Source organism: Magnolia sinica, chromosome 1 (genome assembly GCF_029962835.1).
Source record: "Magnolia sinica isolate HGM2019 chromosome 1, MsV1, whole genome shotgun sequence".
Taxonomy (NCBI): Eukaryota; Viridiplantae; Streptophyta; class Magnoliopsida; order Magnoliales; family Magnoliaceae; genus Magnolia; species Magnolia sinica.
Window position 1 is genome coordinate 135111637 of NC_080573.1, and position 24993 is coordinate 135136629.

General features: G+C 38.3%; 1 protein-coding gene across 19 annotated transcripts in view; it reads right to left on the minus strand.

Moving 5' to 3' along the window:
- The window catches only part of LOC131219021 (protein PIN-LIKES 3-like), a 50519-nt gene that overhangs the window by 15488 nt on the left and 10038 nt on the right, over positions 1-24993 (minus strand). For 4 of the 19 annotated variants that reach the window (XM_058213993.1, XM_058214100.1, XM_058213999.1 and 1 more), the window contains exons 3-8: positions 6468-6517; positions 4869-5045; positions 3415-3494; positions 2389-2513; positions 720-841; positions 91-339 (exon numbers count right to left, since the gene is read on the minus strand). In XM_058213993.1, the coding sequence (XP_058069976.1) occupies positions 91-339; positions 720-841; positions 2389-2513; positions 3415-3494; positions 4869-5003 (711 nt within the window). In that variant the 5' untranslated portion in view covers positions 5004-5045; positions 6468-6517. The other 15 variants (XM_058214066.1, XM_058214047.1, XM_058214062.1 and 12 more) reach the window with 12 other exon arrangements.

Consider the following 24993-nt stretch of genomic DNA (forward strand, 5'->3'; position numbering starts at 1 on the left):
CGGTTATTCTAACAATATTATCCAATGCATATACCAATCAAACAAACTTCGCAAAAATGAAGGAAGAAAGTTAAATTGGAAGACTGAAACCTTTTCTTTTTCAATAAATTCCTCAGGTCTGGGGAAAGAGGGAGCCCTTTGGTCTTCTAAATGCTCAGATGTTGAGAAATCCCCAGCCAAAGTTAGTCCCCCCGTGCTGCCTCCTGGGAGTGACTCTGAAGCTTCTTCAGGTGACCCCATAATAGGTTTGTAGCCATTCACTTCATCTTCATCGGTGCTCGTAGTCGAAGATATCCGTACAATATTGTAGACATAAGTCCATATAAAAATAGCCCCAATCTGAACTTGAAGCATTGTAATAATCAAGAAAGAAGGAAAAGAAATTATTAGTTTTCCTTTCCAGCTTGTGAAATACATAAATATTTGCAACAGATATACAAAAATGTTAAAGCATGTAACCATGCAGGTCCAATCATGCAGACCTACATATGCATGTGGAAATTGTACATTCTCGGGGCCAATGGACCTATAGTCAACAACTATCCAGTGTACAAACCAGATTTCAGGGCCTCGGGTCTGACAGAAATGCCTTTAAAGGTAAATGTATAGTAGTGGGACACATGATAACATTTAATCTATCCTAAGAAAGTATGTGATATTCCCTACAGTTCATCACCAAAACTGGATGCAAAGCAGTTATATTCCAGAGAGGATCATACCGCCATAGATAACGAAGCATATCCCAGTCCGTATTTCTGGCAGACAGTAGAGTCTCCAAATGGGCTACCTTCCTCATTACAGATTGCTGGGATAATAATGATTAGAATATTCCCCAAATTTCCTGTTTAAATAACCAATGTTAAATAAATTTTCTACTCACAAATAATTCATTAAACGTTAGAGAGATTTTACATAAAAGAAAAAGAAAATACAAGTATACAACCATCATAAAAATCACCATATAATTTATGAGTATAAATGTTGTCTAGAATTGTAACAAAATTTCCTGGTAACAAAGGGGAATGACATGAGTAACATAATGATTCCCACAAAAATATGGACATGTGTCAGGTATGACGATGATGGGGTACGGCAGATCCTCTAAACTTCATATTCTCAATGTGTTTGGCACAAATCATTAGAACTTAGCAAGTTGAATCACGTTAAACATAATTCCCAACAACTTTCACAAGTTGGCTTTAGCCCAATTGGTATTCAAAAAAGCTAATGGGTTGGATTTCAAAATCCATAGATTTCTTAAGTTTCAAGATTTTAAGGATTCAAGTATGATAGACCACCTTCATGATGAATGCATGAAATATCCCTGTACAACTTTTTTGAGACTGCCAACAATTAGACAGGAGTTGTAAAGCACAACTAGACAGGACAAGTTGCAAGACAACAAGTATTTTTCCACTGCAATCAACAGGAAGGACACCCATAAAGCCAGCTGTACAATCATATGAATTTTACATGCACTGTAGGTAACTGACAGCATATTTGGGAGCAATTTGATATGTATGGTATTATATAATGTGTTATGTGCAAAGGTAGTTTTTCTTATCTTGATATAGTGATTTTGTGAACATAAAAAGACCATTAAGGGCAGATAACTAATTGATATTTTTATTTGTTTATATGCCATAAGGCCCTTTTCAATTAATACAAGGCAGCATGCAATATTAGAGTAATGGTTATGGTCCTCAAGGCCATAGATAAAAGGTATCAATGAGCATTTCATTGCATAGAGCTTTGGGAGTTATTTGATGAGCATGCAAAGGTTTTTTTTTTTTTTCTTAGCTTAATATAGTGATTTTGTGTACATATGAAGGCCATTAAGGGAAGTTCAGTTATTGATAAGTTTATTTGTTTATATGCCATAGGGCCCTTTTCAATTAATAGAAAGCAGCATGCAATAGTAGAGTAATGCTTATAGTCCTCATCATGACCACAGAAAAGAGGTATCAATACTCATTTCATTGCATAGAGCTTTGGGTGTCAGTTATTTAATGAGCCAAGCAATTTAGAAGAGCAATGTCAATGTTCTCTCAGTTTCTGTAACCCCACCCCAACTAACAGAATGCCTTTTCATGCAGAAACTAATAAACAAAACAGGTCAGGATTTAAAAAATAAAAATAAAAATTGAAAGATACCAGGAATAGATGACCCCAATTAATTGGGATAAGGCTGAGATGATGATGATGATGATGATGATGATGAAGATGAAACAGATCAGGAATCCCAAGTTGAAGAATCCTAAATATTATTATGATGAATACAACATCCATGATATAAAAAGACCATTTTAGATTAGAAATATGAAATGATCCAATCATGACCAAATTATAATCCATCAGGCATCGTAACAAAACTCTACTGATATTCACCTGCAGAGCAACAACCCAAAATGAGACCATTCAGACGTGAAGGAGCTTTCAAAATTTTGATGATGATCCACCCAAGTGCCGAACCAATAATAAAAGTGAGAAGGATGTTTACTGGCATGAACCACCTGTACAATTAATCAAAAGAAACTCACTAAAGAAATAGCAAATGTCACTAAACGAGCCAGTCGAGAGCACAAAAACATGCACAGAAGCAACTAATTGATACATGTACATCTGCCTAACGCACTCAATGCACAAATTGTTAAGAAATAGCGACATGTGTTAAAATATGGTGGTGTAATTAGTACGAGGTTGTTCTTTGTAATTTTCATGTACAATAAGTGGAATTCCTATAATCTATGTAAATCTTTTAGATAGGCCTTGAGAAGATCTTCAGGATCTCTCCAGGTAAGCCTGAGAAGATTTCTAGAATTTTCTTAGGTAGACTTGAGAAACCTATAAGTACTATACCTTTGAATTCATTCCATTCATTTCATTTATCCAATAGAGAAAAAAATCCTAAACTTCAAGGTTCTTTTCACAGTATTGAACATGTCACAGACTTTCATATTAGATTCATCCAACTCTTATCACATTGGTGAAATTTTCTAACCCAAACCCTTGGGGTTCACTTTAAAACAAGAATACAAATCAGACATGGACGGCATTAGGTGAATTTCACATCTTATGAATTTTCAAGGAGGAAAAAAAAAAAACAGAGACAGAAGCAGCAACAGCATAGCCTTAACCAGATATTTGTGGTCGTCTGGTTGGCTTCACAAATCCTATTTCACCAATCATCAAGATAAGAAATGAGAATCCTTGTTTTAGGCGAATGTTTGAAAATTGGCTGCCAACCTGACATCTGGCTTCCTTTATCTAAGCTGGGGTTCTACTGGGGTGTTGCTACATGCAAAAAAATCTTATGCAATGTCCTTCACCAGCCTCACATGCAAAAAAAAGCAAGATTCTCATCATAATTGCGCAGACCTGAAATTGTACTAATAAGGATTAAAAGGAACTCACAGTTCAACCAAGCTTTTGAGTGTGATAGTTTTAGCTAGGTTGGTTGCCACAAGAGATGGGTTAAATACATAAAATACAATCTGTTCATAAACAAAGCAATCATGTCAGTTTACATAAGTCTACTCCGAGGGCACAAAAGTACACATGTAAAGTCAACTTAATAAAATACATCAAGAGAACATGACGACATAAAATCTTTTCATTTGTAATTTAAATTGCACAGTAGACGTTAAATTTACAAAACAATGTTTATCAAGAAAAAGGAAAGAAAATAAAAGAAAAGAGAGACAAGAAAACTACGGGCTTTTCTGGGAACAAGATGCAAATGTATGCGAGCAAATGGGTCAAGGCGGGTAATGTACCCTTGATAGACAATGCTAGCGTAGGAGAGGGTGATGCTCTTATGTCTATTTTAGATTGTAATGGATACTGGTGTCAAGTACAAAGTGGCACTAGTAGTGTGAGAACACGCTGCAGAGAGAGAGAGAGAGAGAGAGAGAGAGAGAGAGAGAGAGAGAGAGAGGACAGTGCCATCAAGTTCTAATACATGTTGGGTTCGAGCATGCCTCCCCGAATTGAATACCTGGCTAACGAAGCTTCAGCTTGACTCCTCAATTCCTGCACCAGCCACGACATGCCAGAACCCCTTCTTGTCAGCTTCATCTCATTTCTGATGCAGTGGTTGGCCTACCAACAAGACTTAAGAAGATCCCACTTGTGATCCCCAAAAATTGGAAGATAAGCTCCCTTGTGCTCTATCTGGAAGATTGATTTCCTCTCATAAAGGTATAAACAAAGAAATAACGGTATATTGTGATAATTTGCAAACTCCCTCAATCAGCTCGGACTTGACTCACCCAAGAACCAAGACAAATGAGCATGAACAGCATGTTGAAGAGAAAGTGTTTGGCTTAATCAGACCAATTAAGTTTTCTACAATACTAGCTGAGTTGGTTGAGTTAACCTGTCGAGCCTCATCCAGAGTTTCAAGGATAATTGGATTTACTGCACTCTAATGTGGCCAATAAAGAGTGCTATTGGGGTAACGAGGGATATAAAAGAAAGAATTTGGATTCTCTAGCTCTTGGGTTTCATCTTGCTTCATGAAATAGCACCATGAAGAGAGGTACATTGGACCTATTGGGTGGTTTCAAAGCAGCAGACATGCCCTGCCTTAATCCTGTCCACTTCAGATTATAGGGTTTGTAACTGGGGTCTATCTAAAAACCAGTTTACTCATACTACTGGTTAATAAATTCAATCGAATTTCAATATAAGTTAAAAATTCAATCATATCTTCACGTTTGCACAATGATTTTGTTCTGTTCGAATTATTTTCAGTTAGTTAAAAACTCAAAACATGAAAGAACCTATAGGCATGAACTATAAAAACAAGCCACAAACTCAATGAGAATGCAAATTAGAAACATGAACTGATAACCACAAAAACTCACATTGTTCATATGATTCCTTGCATCTTGATCCAAAAGACCCACACGGCCTATTGCAAGAAATGACCCAACAGCGGTCACAATAAGCACTTCCAGAACAGGTACCGATGAAGCAACAAAGAGAGATTTAAGGCCCATGCTGTAATTTCCTCGAAACTGAAAATCTTTCTCCTATCTTCTCTGAAAAAACACACTCAACATCAGCTACTTGTATTGCAAAATCTCATGTACAAATTTTGAAATTGGACATAATAAGTTTGATAAAAGAGGTAGCCTGTGCTAAATGCTAATATCTAATTAGTTACAAGCATTCAGTCTTTGTATGTGGCTCACACATGCGAAATCTGGACGATTCATCTATTGAACCCTACTGTGGATAGGCCATACGCCAAAAACAGGTTGGCCGTTGAATGTCAACCACAGGTTGGAATTTTTTCTGAGCAGCCCACTTTTCATTTAAGAGATCAGTGGCCAGGATAACCTGATCAGTGTGATTTTTGACATAAGCCCCATCCATCGCAGGCCCTAATAGCTGGAGGGTTTGGATCTTAGACGTGTGCCAACATTGAATGCCTATAACTTATATAATATTGATATCTTGGATCCTCTCTCATAATATGAACTAAAACAGAAATGGGGTTTTCGTTCAGCACATGCAGATGAAAAGATTCAAACATTAAGGGGCATTAACAGCTACTGTATTATATGATGGTTGCTGTAAGGAAGCAACACTTTTTTGGTTCAACCTAGCAAAGTTACAGGTGGGATTCACCTTTCATCATGTACATGGTTGATCTAGAGGGCATCATCAAGGGATGGACCATGCCTGATATCTCCCCTATCAGATGATCCAAGCAATCCATTGAGATTTAAAATTGGAAAGCTACATCTAATGGTCCACATTTAACGAATGCCAAATTGTTTGGTAAAGATCAGCTGATGCAAGATATTTTGTGGGTATCTCCTATACAAGGCCCGCCACATTAACAATTTCAATCACCACAACAGAGGCCTTTCCCAGACGTTCATTTTGTCGGGCGAACAAAAGCACGATCATGCTTTGTATATTTCCTCATAAAATATTCCATAAAGTATCTTAAAATCTTCTCCTCTGTTCTCTGAATAAAAAGCTCTTAACAATCTCCTTCAATAAAAATAATACAAAAACTTTAAAGGTAGATATGGGTTTTCATCCATTCAAAATGGCTTTTCCTATTAGAGATTAACCGAAATTGCTAATATCACAAAGAAACCCCCCTAAGTCAAAAAATCATTTAAAACATTTCAAGAGAAAGGGCACAATTCAACTTCATTACAGTCAAAATCTAGAAACAGGATTCATTAAATCGAAACGGGTTTTATCAGTTTGAGCTAGTAAGAATACTAATGCCAAGTTGCAGGCGATTTTAAACATCATTACTGGGTAGACCAAAACTCAACATTTTCAAAACCATTTTCCTCTGTTCTCTGAATAAAACTGAAAAAATAAATAAATAAAAAAGCATACCAACTTATTTCCATGCAACAACTGAAAACACGAAATGGGTTTTCTTCCATAAAAATCGTGACAAACAAGCATGCAGGAGACGAGGATAAGCTTACTAGAAATACCAAAAATTCCTTAATAATCTCAAAACCGTCCACCTCTCTTTCTGAAAAAAAAAAAAAAAAACATATTAGTATCTCCATGAAAAAAGAAAGAAAGAAAGAAAGAAAGGAAAGTTAAAAAGGAAATCACACCAACTTCTTTCAATGCAAAATCTCATGCAAAAGCTCAAAAAACGTAATGGGTTTTTCACACTAGAAAAACATTTCCAAAGGTCTCTCTCTCTCTCTCTCTCTGAAAAAAAAAAAAACAGACCCTTCAGATGGTTTTCCATTGAAACCAAATGGGTTTCTCCCAATCTCTGAGAAACCAGAATCCAAACCAGAGAACGAGAAAACGAAGAAGATCATAAAAGTTCACCAGCTATAGTTCCCGCCAAATCAAAATGCAGTTGGGATTGTGCAGCGAATATAAAAATATATATGCACATGCGTATACAATGTAAGAATCGGAAACGAGTGAAACGATGATAGCGATGCTTCGGACCCGCTCCAGCGGCAAATCAACACACTTTTTCACACACGACTGGCCGTTGCGGAAAATGACCATAAAAACGTACCTGGCTAAGTCTAAAATGCGCACCAGGAGTATCGTACTCCGCTAGCCTTCATAGGTCTGGTGCACATCGAGTAACCGTTTCGTACGCTTCCCTCGCACCACGACAAGCACACCGATTTCTCGGCACGGATCGAGCTACGGAGCTTGGATTTTTTTTAAACCGTTGCTTTTTGTGGACGTGGTAAAGTGGGTGATGGATCTGGTAATTTATAAACTTCAATCTAGTGGAATTTCCGGCTCTTCACTGAACTTTGCTAAGCCCACACGCGTGTGCTACACATGTGCAGCATGGCACGATAGGACCCGGATCCAATCCATCCATCAGGATGGAATCTCTATATTGATTCCCTACCACACGATTCAGGTTGATCCACTAGTCAGATGGGCCACAATTTGCAAAAGTAAAAAAGAACGGATCTGAAAAACTTATCTTTCCAACTCATCCACCCGTTTCCAGTATTGAGGCCCACATGTTGATTGGACCAGGTTTTATTTCTTAGAGAAACATGCACAAGGTCGGACCAACCAACCTGATGGACGAATTAGATATCGCAAGTACGTGCCATGCTGGCCCGTGGGGCATACACGACCTTTGTAGCACACGCGTGTGCGCCTAGCAAGAAAAAATTAGCACGGTAGACGCTACCTATCAACCGGCGTGATAGGGCGACGTACAAGAATCATACATTACTAATTTAGACATTCGGACAAAGGTAACTCTGAAAAGCAGAAAAGACTGTTGAAAAAACGGAAAAGGAGTGTTGTTTCGGCTATTATAGTTACTGTCCATCAATGATGAGTATTTTTTGGTAAACTAAATTTGCGATGGAAGGAAAAAAATAACAAAAGTAGTGATAAAAAGGTTGCGTCCACAGTAAAAACTGTTCACGTCATTCCTTAGACAGGGTTCCTCGGTCTCACGTTAGAGATTGAAGCGGTGCACACGACCCGCACCACGTGCCAAAGTGGCACATGTGTGCAGGATCAGAGCCAACCATAATACGAGACAGATTATTAACATGCCCTAGCTCATAAATCGATCTGGTCCACTCATCAGGGGAGCCACGCACATGTGAAGAAAAAGAACGGTTATGAACAAAATCACCAGCGGCCTATACTGAGGCCCAGCTGATAACTGGACAAGCGTGAATACTAGGCATAGACGTGTTTAGATATCGTCCCAACTGATGCATGATCCAGATAAGTCTCCCACATTCTCACACGTGCAATCATTGACATTTTACATTTACTCAGCCCTACATATTTTCAAAAGTAAGCGACAGCGGAATTGATTCGGAACAAACAATTCCGTAAGGAATCGCTTATCTAAAAACATGCTTGCGTAAACATTGATTGTGTTTGGAAACATTCTAAAAAAACGATTTCCACGCTAAGGTTTGACTGGTAAGTGTTAGATCCCAATAATTTTAATGACGTGGCTTACGCCGGCCTTGAATATAAGTTGTTTAAAGTCATACACATGAGATAGTGAAATGGATTGGAGTATAGACCGTACAGTTATTGCAGTGGCCCCCACGTTAGCCCCACATCGCCACAAGTGAGGCTATAAGAAAGTCGCACGATTTGCCATTATGGCAAGTCGGTCCAAGATCCATTCCATCCATTAGGCAAGCACGACTATGGATGCTCTGACCTAAGAAATGAGCTGATCCATTGGCCAGGTGAACCATGGTCGAAAAACTATGTGGCTCTCAAATACTTTGCTGAAGTTTTCTAATCCATACACCATTTTTCTGTATCGTGCCTCTCCAAACAAATGGGCCATTAGAAAAAATATAGTCAAACCATTTGATGGATGGATTCGATCTTAGACCTCTGTGTGTCACGATGGCACAAGTTAAAGGTATATGGCTTTACACTTGTGTACAATAAACAAACCTTTTCGAGTGAAAGATCTTTGATTTTGCAGGTGTAACTCTAAGAGAAGGATTTCTCTTCTTGCCCTTAGAATTTAAGATTCTGTATGGCAATCATATGCTAAGGAAGAGTTGTTGATAATAGATCTCAGTAGACTGATCTTGTGATTTGGATTGGGATATGTCGGTCTAGATTTTTCCTTGAAGTATCTTCCATTTATGGGCTATCGTATCCATGGCCTGATATACGAACAATGGGCCCACATGTCCAAAAAAAAAAAATTCTTGTTACTCCACAAGAACCCCATATATTCATCTCCCTAAAACCACCAGAACCCCACATGAACGTGAGGCTTCATGCATGGTCACCGACACCATGGATAATTTTTAAAACGAGTAATGAGCACCTACAACTACTTGCTTGTAGATTTTCACATACAAGACCGGCTCATGTGTCATATCCCGTGGGAACGTTGTGAGATGTGGATGATCACGTGCCCTATCAGCCATTCGTTGGTAGATACCTACGATCGACCCCTAGCATTGGTAGGGATGATTGTAAACACCTCCCTGTATGTTTTTATAATTGTACACACCTCCCTATATGTTGATCTAACCATTAGATGGCCCATCACCTAAATTTGAAAGTTTTTGAAGGAAGGTGGCACACTCGATGATTAGACTAGCCTGATTTGATAGGCATAAAATATTTAACAGTAGGCCCCCCTTGTGGGGCAAAAATAACTTGGAAGGAGAGTATTTTTGTCACATGGTAATTTCTCCCACATCTCTAAAGCCGAGGGTGGTAGAGGGGAGTTTCTGGCAATAATCAAAACTCGGGGAGGTGTTTGCAATTATTTGTTGTTATTAACTTACCAGTCATAAGGAACGGTCAGTCCCACTCTCGTACCCTCATCATTGCTTTTGAGCCGATGTAGCCGTACGCCCATGCAGATCATACATGCGGGTTAGCTACTGAACCCGACAGTAGCGAGTATGGCTACTGAAGTGACGTCACCACGTTCTGTGGGCCCACCATGCGAATGGGTCGAAATTTTCAGTAATCCAGACCGTTGAGCTACGGACGATTCAGATCCTCAACTAAAGGCTTTGTACCATATACTCGGGTTTTCAGCTGGGACAAGTGGGGCCTTGGTTCAGTAATCCGGACCATCTGTCCGGTGCATCGGGATGGACCAAAATACATCAGTGGTCCACCTTCAAGATTATAGTCCCAGTTCTACTCGCTGGAATCTTGTAATCCTCATTTGAATAATTTAAATCAATGAGCAGGTATTTTAAATCATGGCCCCCATTTGTATGGACTAAGGTCCTGATTTTTCTAACTGATCATGGAAGTAGAGATGATCAAGACCATTCATTTGGTGGGCCTGTAGTGATGGGGAGATATGCAAATATCGTATCAGTCGTTTAGGATTGAACAGCCTTGGATGGACGACTAACACAGGCCCGAAGAGTTTATCACATCAAGGCCGGAGAGTCAGTAAACATCCTTGGAAAAACCTTTTTTAACTACTAATCACGGGCCTTTAAAGGTTATTAACATACATGTAAATGTTATTAATGTGCGGAACTTGTTCATCTATATTCAACCAACGACTAGCTCACACACTAATCTGTATCGTATGTATCCACTGTATCGTATGTATGCTATCCAATCTGTGCATCAAGTGAGCCAAAATAGGATAATGGGGTACTCAACTAACCAGGTATATTTCATCACTAAGTGGGGCACATCATAGAACACCATAGACATCCACTCAAAAACTTTCAAATTTTCATGGAGAATCATGATGGTTTCATGGTGGGGAGTCATTCCAAGACAGGTTGAATTATATACCCAAACCACAGTCATCCGGCAACTGGAAAAGTTATATATATATATAAGAATTGATCTCCTGCACACAGTACTACAAGGAATTTATATGTGAGCCTTTATATAAGTCGTAAGATAAGGAGAATAGGAATGGCTGGGATTCAACTTCATTGAGAAAGAGAGTCTTAAAAAAAAAAAAAACAACAACTCTACTACATTTATAGAAAAACTATTGGAATTGCAAGCAAACTTCCTACGAAAGCCTTTCGCATGAAGATCATGCACAAGGATTTTGTATGAGGCCCACTATGATGTTTGTGATAAATCCAACCCGTCTATCCATTTTTTGAAATCATTTTAGGACATGCGACTAAAAATGAGGAGGATTCAAAAATTAAATGGGCCACATGAGAGAAAACAGTGGGAATTTTGTGACCACCGTTGAAACATTCATTTAGCTACAAAAGTTTTATATCGGTTTAAGTTCTTGGTATTTTCATTTCATCTCAGTGAAATTGACCTTATAAACAGTTTGGATGCAATATAAACATCAAGGTAGAGCCTAGGAAGGTTTCAACGATAAGCATTCCCTTCCTCACTATTTCATCTCGTATGGCCCACTTGAATTTTCGATCCTTCTCATTTTTGGTATAATGTCCTAAAATGATATATATATATATATATATATATATAAGAAGGGCATGAAAGAGAGAAATAAAAGAATATTATACTTTAAGATAGGCTTAAATGCATTAGGGTGTTGCTTCTTTAAAGTGATATTGTGATCTTATCAGCATTTAAACCAGTTTGCAAGAGAATTATAATATTTGGTTATATGATACAATAAGCTTTTTATCTTAAATTGGAGAAATGTAGGCTTTGACTTTTAAAACCGAAAACTATAACTTGAACACATTTGTAACATACACTATTGGCTTCTTCATTTTTTGCAATTTATATAGTTACGACAATTTTTATTGATTTTAAAAATTTTGGAGATGAAGGAGTGAAAATTGTTAGAGATCCTTATATGTTGGAATGACCCAAACATATTTAAAATTTTAAAAGGGATACTATGGGTCCCTTTCATTGAAAGATACTTGTCCTTTAATGATATTTTTTTCATTTAATTATATCCTTCCATCATCATTTAAATTTAAGGTTCGTAAAATAAATGGATCCACACATGTTCACCAAGACGCACCAAGATTCATAATCCAAAGGTCACCGAATAATACTAAGGGAATGTTTGGTTCCACACAATTATAGGTAAATTAACATAAATAAGCAATAATTGTTTACTTACATATTTTCTCGATTAAGATTTGACAAGTACGATAAACTAGGTTTGCATGATGTCCATACAATATTTAAGGGGCAAAACTCCATGGGCCTTGTTCATTGATTTTGCCAAATAGTTTTCGGGTATGAACCCAAAAATAGGGCAAATCCAAATCTTGAGTGGACCACTTTAAAGGAAGAAATGGGAATAATGAGACCAATAGTTGAACTCACTGTTTTTCCATGGTGTAGCCCACTTGAAATTTGAAATTGCTTCATTTTTCTGCTCAAGTCCTAAAATAATTTGAGAAAATTAATGGATGACACAAAAATAACACATACATTATGCTAGGGCACAAAGTCTTCAGTTAAGTTTTGTTTAAAATTAATGATGAAATTCAACCAATATTTCAAATAATCGCAACTGCTCTCAATACCATACTTTTACCATAATAATTTACTATTAAAATTTTGGTTTTAAAAATAAATAAAATATTTTTAAAAATTTTATTTTCCCTCTAAAACAATTTTTAAAATTTTCAAATGAAATGTATATTTTCAGTAGTCCCACATCGAAAAGAGTGTGGCAAAAGTTATGGTTTATAAGTAGTTGAGTGGATAGTATTCTTATTTAGAGAAATAGAGGATGAGATGCTCGGTTTGTGTGTTCTAATGCCTAGTACTGGAACACACGCACGGACCCGATCACGCACAAGTGTGGGCAGCATGGCTATAGTAGCGCTAGATGGCTTACTTTGCACTTCGCAAATATCACAAAGTGGTCACTCCCTCCCGAGATGGTGCGAGAGGTGTGCGATGAGCTTGGGTTTTATAGGTTGCTACAAACAGTCGGATCTATGGATTCGAAACCATCGACCATTTTGAGACAAATCCCATCAAAATCCGATCTGGTCTCACCTAATGTTTTTCCTTTTAAGAAACTGCCACGTAGCTCAAACAACATTTGAGTCACTGAGTTTGACCACTCATTAAATTTGTCAGATGATTAGCAGCGTTTACAAGGTTCCTAAGTAGATCCCTTCGTAATTGATGCGCACAGGATCTAACAGAGAAAGCTTGTCTTATCCTGTAAGCAATTCGCTTATAACTCATCAGCAATGGATAAGGGGGCAAATCAAGCTTTAAGGATAACGTATTTATACATGATTTAACCGGGTGTTAAAATTTAAATAACTTTAATTTCAATTTTTTAATATTTATTGCTACTTATCCAAAGTGGACATACCCTAAAAGTCATGATTTTTTTCAATTCTTATTTTATTATTTTTTATCATGAAAACCTAACGTGAAAGCCACGAGTGGTTACGGATATGGAATGAAGAAATGATTACACATAATCAATGTAAACTTCAAGAATCTAGTCCAACTTACCAATATCTTACGCATGCATGCCATCCGATCGGTGCAATAGGATGCACGTGTTGTAAAGAACATCTGTACCGAGGAACTAGAATGACCCATTTAGAAGAAGGATACACGGTGGAAATCAACAAACAGCTGCGAATGACTCTTTTAAAATGCTTAAGTTACTTAATATACATTGACAAAGTGATGATTTAACATACAAGAAAGATACACCGTGGAAATCAACGAACAGCCGCTCATTGGATGCGTGTGGCCTACGGATGGGGTCGAATGTTTGGAAGCAGATTGGCTGATGTAGCTCACACCAGCTACATAGCTGCTGTATTGACGTTAACAGGTTCTGTGGGTCTTATCATGAGGTATGTATTATATCCAAACCGTCCATCCATTTGGCAAGGTCGTCTTAAGGCTTGAGACGAAAAATAAGATAAATCTAGCTATCAAACGGACCACACTACAAAAAGCAGTAGGAGATTAAATGTCTACCATTGAAACCCTTTTTGGGGTCACAGAAGTTTTGGATCAATATGAAATTTGTTTTTCCTCTTCATCCAAGTCTTTGTGACCTTATGAACAGATTGGATGGAAAATAAACGTTATGGTGGGCCCTATGAATTTTTTAACGGTGAAAATCATTATCTCCACTGCTATTTGTGGTGTGGTCCATCTGATCTTTGGATATGATTCAGTTTTTGGATAATGCTCTAAAATGATCTATAAAAATAGATGAACATTGTAGATATAATAAATACATAACTGTGGGTTCCATGTAACTTTGATCTCCTTTGAAACGTTCGTACAAGTGGGAGCTCGACGAGCGTCAGTACTCGTCTTAGCAGCTATATTGCTGATGTGTGGTACACCAGCCAGTCCGCTTCCCGAATGTTTCTAGGACGCGGATTTCCTGCGAGATGTTTGCGGATTTCCTGCGAGACGTTTGTGAGAAATCCACCCGTCAATCCGTTTTTCGAACTCATTTTAGGACATAAGACTGGAAATGAGGTGGATCCAAAGCTAAGGTGGTCCACACAAAAGGAAACAGTTGGAATTCAATGAGCACCGTTGAAACAATCTTATGGCTATAAAAGTTTTATTTCAGCCTCTTTTTTTTTTATCTGTTTTTTTTCCCTACATCCCAGTGGGATTGACCATATAAACGGTTTGGATGGCATATAAACATCAAGGTGGAGCCCGGGAGGGTTTCAACGGTACAAATTTCTTTTCCCAATCATACCTCTCGTGTGACCTACTTGAGTTTTGGATCCATTTTATTTTTGTTCGCATATCCTAAAATAAGTTCAAAAAACGGATGAACGTTGTAGATTTCTCAGAAACATTACGGTGGCCTACGCCGCATCTTGAGCGGAAACTTTCCGCAAAAGGCTTTCGCACTAAATCGGCGTCCATGTTTCTATTTCACTCTAGTGCTTCGGAGGCGGGTTAGCTGCAGACAGGTTGAGTAGCGAGACTCGCTACTGAAGTGACGTCACCAAGTTCTGTGGGCCCACCATGATGTATGTGTTGTATCCACACTGTCCATCCATTTGGGGATATAATTTTAGGGCATGAGCAAAATAATGAAGCAGATCCATCTCTGGTAGACCCCACCACATAAAACAGTGGTGAGAGTGATTCCCACCGTTGAAACCTTCCTAACGTCCACCATGATGTTAACACAGACATGAAAGAAGGGAAAACGCAAGTATCAGCTAGATCTAAAACTTATATGGGCCTTAGAAGTTTTTAATGGTGGGCGTCACTCTCCCCACTGTCACTGTTTTTTTGTGGTGTGGTCCACTGGAAATTTGGATTTGACTCATTCGTTGGCTCTTACTCTAAAATGATCTCTAAAAATGGATGAACGGCATGGATACAAAACATACATCATCATGGGCCCACAGAACTTGGTGACGTTACTTCAGTAGCAGCGAGTCTCGCTGCTCAACCTGCCAGTAGCTAATCCGCATCCAGGTGCTTCTGCGTCCATATTCTAACGAAGAAGCGTCAACGTAAGATTTTTTATTTTTATTTTTTAATATTCGCTAAAAGCAATACACAGCGTTGAATATAAAGACATTTCGCATGTGGGTCCCACTATTTCTTTGGAATTCTGGCGTAGGTAATAAGTTCAAGGGCGGAATTCGCACGTCCTTTTCGTTTTTCGTGGCACGTCATGCGCACACAACGTCAAATAGAATGTCATTATGCCCGAACGTGGTCGAAAAACTTCATTTTCAGACCTGACAACACTTGATTACCTCCAGCTATAACCATAGGCTTAAAAAAATCGATTTAACATGCATAGAATCTGCGCCGTCAATCACGCATGCCACCCTGTTTTTGGCACCGATGCCAAAAATAAGGATGATTCAACAGCCAGGTGAATGACCCCACAGATACTTTATACGTAAAACCTCTTAATTCACCTTTCTATTTTTGTCCGCATGGGAAGCGTATTAGGTGTTACCCGCACAACACCTTATCGGGTGTCACTCTTACTACGTGGGCCCACCTTGATGAATATGTTATATATCAAAGCCGTCCATTCATTTTTTCTTGTCATTTTAGTATGTGATCCAGAAACTTAAGAAAATCCAAATCTCAGGTTGACCACACCACTGGAAACAGTGGTGAATGACAATTAAAAACTTTGTGGGCCATGAAAGTTTTGGATCAAGCCGATCTTTATACTTTCCCTCCATCCAGCTCTGGTTAAAATTATCAACGGGTTGTGCTGGGCTAGGAAGTTTTTAACGGTGAGCGTTCAGTCAACATTGTTTTTTATTGTGTGCTCCACTTGAGATTTTAATCTATCTACTTAATTTTTGGGACAACGTCTTTAAATGGACCCAAAAAAGGATGGACGACTATATATATATATATATATATATATAAAGGGTAACACCTAATCCACTTCCCTCAAGAGAAGGTGCTTGTGTGGGAAGCTGCTTGTGCGGGGACAAAGGATACATTTTATCTGGTCAGTAGTTTGCTGTTTCTTTTAGGAGGGGCCTGCTCTCGTGATCATGCGTTCCCGCCGCGCATGAAGTGTAGCGTCAGTTGCATACGAACTCCGGTTCAGTAGTGACCCGACCGGTACCGAGCTTGGCACTGGTCGGTACTGGAAAAGCCCGGTAAGCTCTACCATGATGTATGTGTTTTATTTGTGCCATCCACTCATATTGTGAGCTCATTTAAGGAAATGACTCAAAAATTAAGTTGATCCAAAGCTCAAGTGGGCTATGCCATAAGAAATAATAGGTGTTGAACACCGACCATGGAAACCTTTCTAGGGCCCACTGCGATATTTATTTGTCATCCAACCTGTCATAAGGTCACACGGACTAGGATGAAAGTGGAACATAAAAATCAGCTTAATTCAAAACTTTCGTGACCTAAAAAAGTTTTCAATGGTAGGCATTCAATCCCCATTGTTTCTTGGGGTGTGGTCCATTTGAGATTTGGATCTGCCTCATTTTTGGGAAGATGCTCGAAAATGATTTGGAAAAATGAATGGACAATGTGGAGACCATGCATATTCAAAGAGATGTCGTTACCATATAAGCTTCATATAGAGAATTTCATATTCTCAAATTATATATGTATAATTATTATAAAATATAAAGAAAAAAATTAAAAATATTAAGAACAGGTTGAAACACATGTGATCATGTTATCCTCAAAACATTATTCAACCCTTATTAAAGTAACTGAAATTGTTTACAAGTTGCAGACAAATAACTTCTAGGATATGACAAGCTTATACATGTGGTTCTACATTAAACAAGTATGAAGGAACCACTAATGAAAATTTGTAAACACAATTTTGCGAGCAAATGAAAATTAAAAGAAAATTTCCAAATAAAAAAGAAAGATAGAAAATGAAGTTTAACTTTGCTAGATTAGAATACTGCATTGGTTTGGTTTTTACTAGTTTAGACCACTACACTAGTTTAGTTCTTGTGGACTTGTTGGCTAAGGTTCGTATTGAACTTGTTAGCCTTGATCAAGAAACGCTTGGAGCGTCTTTGGTTCATATGAGAAGATGAGTCAAATGTCTTGTGTGGTTGAAATCAACCAGTCAAGATCGATTTATATAGACAAAGGTAGTTAGACGTTTTGGTCTAGGGTCATAACTACAATCGACCATTTTTTTTTACTATTGGTGAAAAACTAACCGTTATTTAGCAGTTTCCAATTGTTTTGCGTGTGGGAGACCAGCTACGTGATAATCGTTTTGACAAATTGGCTAGTTGTTTATGACTGTTGAACTAGCCACATGTAACAATTTCTGTATGGTCTAGTTTATTACTGCATGACAAGTTGCGTCAAGCCTTCTAAATTGCTAGTTTTAATTCTTACATGAGGTAAATAGGTCTCTCTCAAATCTCTTACCCACAAACATCTTCTAACGCCTCTATGGCCACACGCCTCACATACCCACGCCTGAGTCTATAACCATGACTATGTGAGTCTCCATACTCCTTTGATTCACCAAGTAAATAGTAAGGTATTTAATACCTAGATTATTAAGAGAATATTTTTCTTCATAGACTATTATCAAATATAAAAAATCAAACTTTTTCATAAACATTTATATATTTATATACAATTTTTTATTTACAATATTTTTAATCAAAACATTTTTCATAACACTCCAACCGATCATCTCCTGTCATTCTTAGTGGCATTCCCGTCATTCTCATTTGGTCGCCTAAATGCGATTATCAGTTTATAACCCAAGTTCGTTTTGCCTCAGACGCGACTCAGATTCCACCTTATGATGCCATTTACTGGGTCCACAGGTTGATATGGTCCAATGATTTGGACTGTCCAAATTGTCATCACTATCATCAATAAGCTATTATCCTATAATCAACTAAAATAGATGATCCTAACCTTTGATTATTAAAGTTGAATCAGAGCCATTGAAAGCCAGACCTTTCATTGTTCTAAATTCATCCACAGATACTGATGGCCAAAATCATCCATTTAGAACACGTTTCTTCCGGTCGCCCATGCATATTAGCTCACGCAGCATAGACAGTTCAGATCACTGGACCACTCAGCATATGGCACTGGCAGTAACACGCGCTAGATACTGAGTTCCGACAGAGGCAAACCAAACTCCCTATTCCCCTTATTCTTAAAATTGGGAGATGAAGTGGAAGATATGGTCGAGTCATCTCTAAGGTATGACGTGGAAGGGCGATTTATCAATTGGGACCGTCCATCTAGTTACCCCTATATTAGATGGCCAATAATCTAAAACGCACATGAATCAGACAATCCTAGCAGTCAGATTGATTGCCTTCAAATCAACGGTCATAAACAAAAATAGTTGAAGGTGAAATATACATAGTGGGAAAGTGAAGAGAAGCAATGGATAGACCCGATGGCATCCACCAACGTTCCCTTTTCTTGTCTTACACAGCACCTACACCTCAAACATACCCATGCATTCGCACCACAGTAGGTACTCAAATCCCCTTACCTCTGTCGAAACTCCCGTGAGTCTACGCATCAACAAGGATGTTGCAAAAATATTGATTTTAATAAAATAATATTTTAAACAATAAAATATAATATAATATATAAAAAGTTGTTTGAAAACACGTTTCTACGGGTTTTTTGGGAATAGTCCCACATGAAAAAGAAAAGAGAAAAACCTGTGGTTTATATGAAGGATGTGGAGTATTATAATATTTACCTACCTAGTCCGTGGACTATAGACCTTGCATGTTCCAGTGCGCGCGCTCGCGCTCGGGCTCGGGCTCGGGCACGGGCACGGGCACGGGCTCGGACTCAGACTCGGACTCGGTCTCGGTCTCGGTCTCGGTGCGAGGGCGTGGGCATGTGAGGCAGTGTGAGGTAGTGTGGTTGTAGAGGCGCTAGTGGCGCACTTTACACTTCGCACGTCCGCATCGTGTCGCAGAGGGTCGCTCCTTCGCGACCTTGAGCGAACCGGAGCGAGATGTGTGCGAGTAGCAGTGCGACTAAGTGGCTATGGCGGGTGGCTGGTTAATAGAGAGACTAAAGGACTGAGAGAGAGATCTCTCAACAGTACAGTGGAAATTTTTGAAGCCATCAATGGCTGGGATAGTATCAAATGTGTATAACTAAAATGAATGATATATAATATAATTCCATCAAAGTAACAAAATATGAAATAGCAGCTAAATCAAGATGCAAATTGATAGGAGATGTCAAAATGAACTCAGATAGGGTTATATATCACTCACTGCACCAGATGGCAGATCAGAAAGTGATCTGGCAAGATAAAGACAGAAAGTCTACCAATATTGCTGCTTTCGGATGCTCATCGAATTGAATTTCCATTTTTCTTTTTGAAAAAAAAACTTGGATTTTATTAAAAACAAAAACAAAACAGACAAAACAGCACTGAACCAGTAGCTGAAGATTTGAACTGACCTGTGCAGAAGTTTTTTCTCTTCTTTTCTTCTTCTTTTGGGATTTTTTCCTTTATACTGTAATACTGCCAGAAATTGTGTAATTGAGTTCCATTTAGTAGGCCTTCGTGTTTGCTGAACGTAGACCCACACCAGGCTCGTCGTATCCTAGAAGCTATTTGCCTGTAACCTACCAGTATACTCAATTCACTTGAGTAGGGGCAAATAACGCTTTAAGGACAGCGTTTCAAACGTGCTTCAGCCTGTCCTGATTTCTGATTATTTTGCACTTTTCGGTTTCCACATTATACATTAATCTGTATAATTTCCAACAAATGACCCATCCACATAGTGCTACCTAACTCTGAAATATAACAAAAAGAAAAAGGCCCACCAGATGGACAGACCCAATGAATACATCAGTTGCCACGTGTACTGTGAATATATTCATCTATCAGATTCCGGCAGTCCAGCTCTACTCTCTTCTGATTTGATTTGAAATTGGAAATAGCTGTAAAACAAAATTTCCACCCAGGGGGGCCCACATTCATCCATATGGCCTGAATGATTATTATTATTATTATTTTGTTAGCTTGTTAGTACGCCCACTATTAGTTCACACGTCACTGTTAGCCACCCCCACTAGGAATCGATACCGAGACTCCGGTGTTAAAACGAGGTATCTTTCACTCAGTCTACCACTTGAGCTATGGATCAAGGTGTATGTGGCCTGAATGATGATTGCATCTTTAGGCGCGTTATTTGCATGCTACCCAGCAACTATCACATCACATGGGTAAAAGTGTAAGACTCCATTCAGTGAGCTATACTTGATTTTCGTTTTAGATATCACGGCTTGATTATTCAGATTAAGAGATCCAGTAGGCTTCTCTATAGCTATGGTTATTATGTAAAGGTTTCGGGTAGGATGCTTGAACTATAATCCTTAGATGTGGTTATTAAGATGAATATGAAAACCTATAATGTACTATAGAGAATCAATAGAAAAAAGAAAAAAAGAAAATGTGATTAATAAATTTTCTAGTCATCTTTCTTATAAATACATGTCTTGGTCACCTCATCCTTATAGACAGATGATGCATGGATGGACGTGATGAGGTCAATCACTTTCTTCATCGGGGATAACTACTTTGAATCTATGAAGCTTCTCTAGACTCCTTATGGAGGTTTCTCAAATTCACAAGGAAAATAGGAAAATAAAAGTAATTATAATAATGTCAAAAATAGCTTGATTGATAATACAACAAATTTACGACCCTTTAAATATTAATACCAAACCTAGAAAAAAATTTCAGAATCAAAGTCCAACTCAAACTTCTAAAATTGTGACTTACTATTTATAAACGATTATGATTTCCACTAGACTTCAGGGTTATCGGCCAAAAATAATAAGTGTCTAAATTAGCCTAACCGCGTTATTTTCCTAATTTTCTAAGCCCTTTTCATATTGGGCACGACTTTAAGAGAAAGGGAAAGGATGAGAATCTATTGAAATTTGAAGAAATTGGCATGATCCAAGAGAGAAGTTACTACTTGCAAAGAGAGTAACGTACCGGGAACATGATAAAAAGGAAAAAATACCAAAAGTGTTGGGCTTTGTGCTGCAGAATCACACAGATATGGATCTAGGACAACAATCCAAGAGCACCAAGCAATCACAAGAGAACACAAAGATTTAATGTGAAAAATCATTTCAGAAAAAAACCATGGCACAAAGCAACAGAAATCCACTATGAAAATAAAAATTACAAAGATACCCGATTCGAACAACCTCGAATCTCACCCTTGCTACACCCGTTGAAAACCTTAGAACCCTTTTAAAAACTCTTGAAATACATTTAGGAAGCCTTAGAATCCATGAGAATGGCTCCTACGGACTACTATTTATAGATAGGGAAACTCCACTTATGTACCTTCCTAGAAACTGCCTCAAATTTACACAGTCCACGCATAAGCAGTGCACCGTCTGCATAACCCTTGACTAGTCGAGCCTGAGCTTTAACTGGTCGAAAGACTCATTCGACTAGTCAAGCGTCTTGGAAATTTCAAATACATCGTTACTAGACTTTCAGTGAAACTATCTTCGACCAATTGAAGGGACCTTCGACTAATCGAGTCAGTCCCTCGACTGGTCGAGCATCTTGGTGAACCAAGATTTAAAACAACTGTTTTACAACAATAAGCTCATCATTTCTTCTTGCGACGATAAGAAAAAGACAATCTCTAAAATGATAATAAAATTAATATTGATTGAAAATGGTCGTTTATTATATAATTTATACAACATATATAAACCTTGGATTTATAATTTATCCAAAATAATAAACTTCTTAAAAATAATAGTAATGTCTAAAAGACAATTCAAATAAGATCTTAAAATAAGATTATACTCTTTGAACTCTAAAATAACTTTAGTATATCAAAATTTCTATTTGCTAAAATATTAAATCTTGGATTTAAAAGATTATTCACAAGTCTTGTCAATAGCTTTCCAAAGACATTTTATATTAACAATTTCAATGACTAATTGTAAAGTTATGCTTGTTGTGAGTTATATTGCATGCTAGACAATTTTTGCCCAAACTTTAAGATCCTATGGATCAATTTGTTTCAATCTTAGTCATCTATAAAGTTATGACCTATCTTGCATTAGAGAGAGAAATGGCGCGGGATACACACAAATTATAAGAGGGTGAGTGGGAGTTATGTGTAAATAGAAGTACAAATAATGCATGCTATTTGGTATGAATTTAAGAGAGAGAGAGAGAGAGAGAGAGAGAGAGAGAGAGATGGCAGCAATATAAGCCTTGTGAGTAAAATGTGAGCGTGCTACACACCTCTAAATTACATAAAATCTTTGCCTTCATTTTACGTCTATCTCTATATCTTTTTAAAACGGAAAGAAGGCGGATGAGAAATTAATTTTGTGAGTAAAATTGTCAGGGGCTATTCGCAGCATATATAATAGAGATAATATAAATAGATCTTATGTTATTATCATTGCCTACATCACCCAACACACCATCTCCATACATTTGTCACACCTATGCTAGATCTAAATTACCTTTAACATATGGATCTTACCTTGGATGCCCTACTTGAAGAATAAAAAATTAAAGAAAAAAAAAAAACTTAGGGTGCGCTTGGTTGTACTAACTATCAGGAAATTTAGTACAACCAAACGCATCCGCCCTTAATGATTTCTGGTAATTGATTGGACGACTACTGATGATTGGGCGTGCCCTCAAAGGTCCAACCAATGGTCCACGTCCAATAGAGAAACAACCTCCGACCAGCAGCCAGTCTAATCTCGTAAGTTTTGGGTGTGGCCATCCTAAGTGTCGAACAACAGATGAATTGATCATATCTCATGGATGTGTGCCACGTGTAACGAGATGAGATGATGGTGCTTTGCAACTCGAATGGAACTACCAGAAACATGGACCAACGTACCAGGGGGACACGGTTTGGCTAGTGACGCCGCCACCAGCCAGGTGGCTAGTGGTCGGTGCTATGTGCACCCCACCATGATGTATTTGTTTTATCCACGCTGTCCATCCATTTTTAAAGATAATTTTAGGGCTTGATCACAAAAATGAGGTAGATATAAATCTCATATGGACCACACCATGGGAAAACAGTAGTGATTGAATATCCACCATTAAAAACCTCAAAGGAACCACTGTAATGATTATTTGACATCTAACCTGTTGATTAGCTCATATTGACTTGGAAGAAGGGTATATATATATATAGGGAAAAGGCACTATGCGCTCTACCTCACGAGTCCGTCACATGAGGTCGAGCTGTGTGGGCCCCACCGTGATGCGTTTCGAACATCTACCCCATCAGTCAGATGCACCATTCCATCATGGGCCTAGGTCTCAAAAATAAAGTCAATCCATGACTTGTGTGGGCCACACCATATACAGAAGTGGGGAGGGGCCGTGTACCATTAAAACATTCATAATCATTTTTTGGGCTCTCCGAGATGTGGTTTGCAAATCCAGCCCATCCACTATGTGTGTCCCACTTGGATGAGGGTTCAGACCAAGTTTCAGCAGCATTCAAAACTCAGGTGGGCCCCACCAAGTGCTTTTATATGTTTTAACGGTGTCTTCACATGATTTTAGATGGTATGGCCCACCTGAGTTCCTTATACGGCTGATTTTTGGGATATCCCATAATTTAGAGGGCACCCATCAAATGCACGATGTTGATGGTTGACACACATCACGGTGGGGCCCACACAGCTCGACCTCACGGGAGCTTATAGTGAGGTCAAGCGCATAGTACCTTTTCCCATATATATATATATATATATATATCAGCTTGATCCAAAACTTTTGTGACCCTTAAGAAGTTTTTAATGGTAGGAATTCAATCAACACTTTAAGATTTGGATGAGCCTCATTTTTTGGCTCATATCATAAAATGATATGGAAGATTGGGTGGACAGTATGGATGAAACACATACATCATGGTGAGGCCCATAGAGCACTTACCACTAGCCAATGGCTAGTGGCAGGGGGAGTAGCCAATCCCTTGCCGTACCAGGGCATGGTTATCACTTATCATGGTCCATGAATCTCATGAATGACTTCAGATCCAAATGTCTCAGGATAGTGAGCTAGTGATGATTACATAGGTAGACAAAATTACTAATTCAGTTACTTTTTCTGTTCCCAACCACTTACTGAGAAATAGAGATTAGGGTGATATGATCATGTAGAGCCGGTGCGGGACACCTAGCAGGTTGATTTATTAATCTTGACCGTCCATCTAGTTTCCTCCATCGTTCATACACACACATGAGACGATACAATCCATCACTTTTCTCCACATGTTCATACTGAGTGTGGATTTATTAATCCTGATCGTCCATCTAGTTTCGTTCATCGTTCATACACACACATGAGACGGTACAATCCATCACTTTTCTCCACATGTTCGTAATGACTATGACCCTTAAATTATTATTTTTTTGGTTTCTACGAAGTCTTTTTAAAGTCCACGGACTGAATGGCCAGGATCATCCAATATATGCTTATTTTGGGACATTTGACATAGACATCAAGACAATAAGGAGCAGTTCTCTCATGAGTTTTTTGGCCATTGAAACTTCCTGAGATTACTGACGCTATGGGGTATT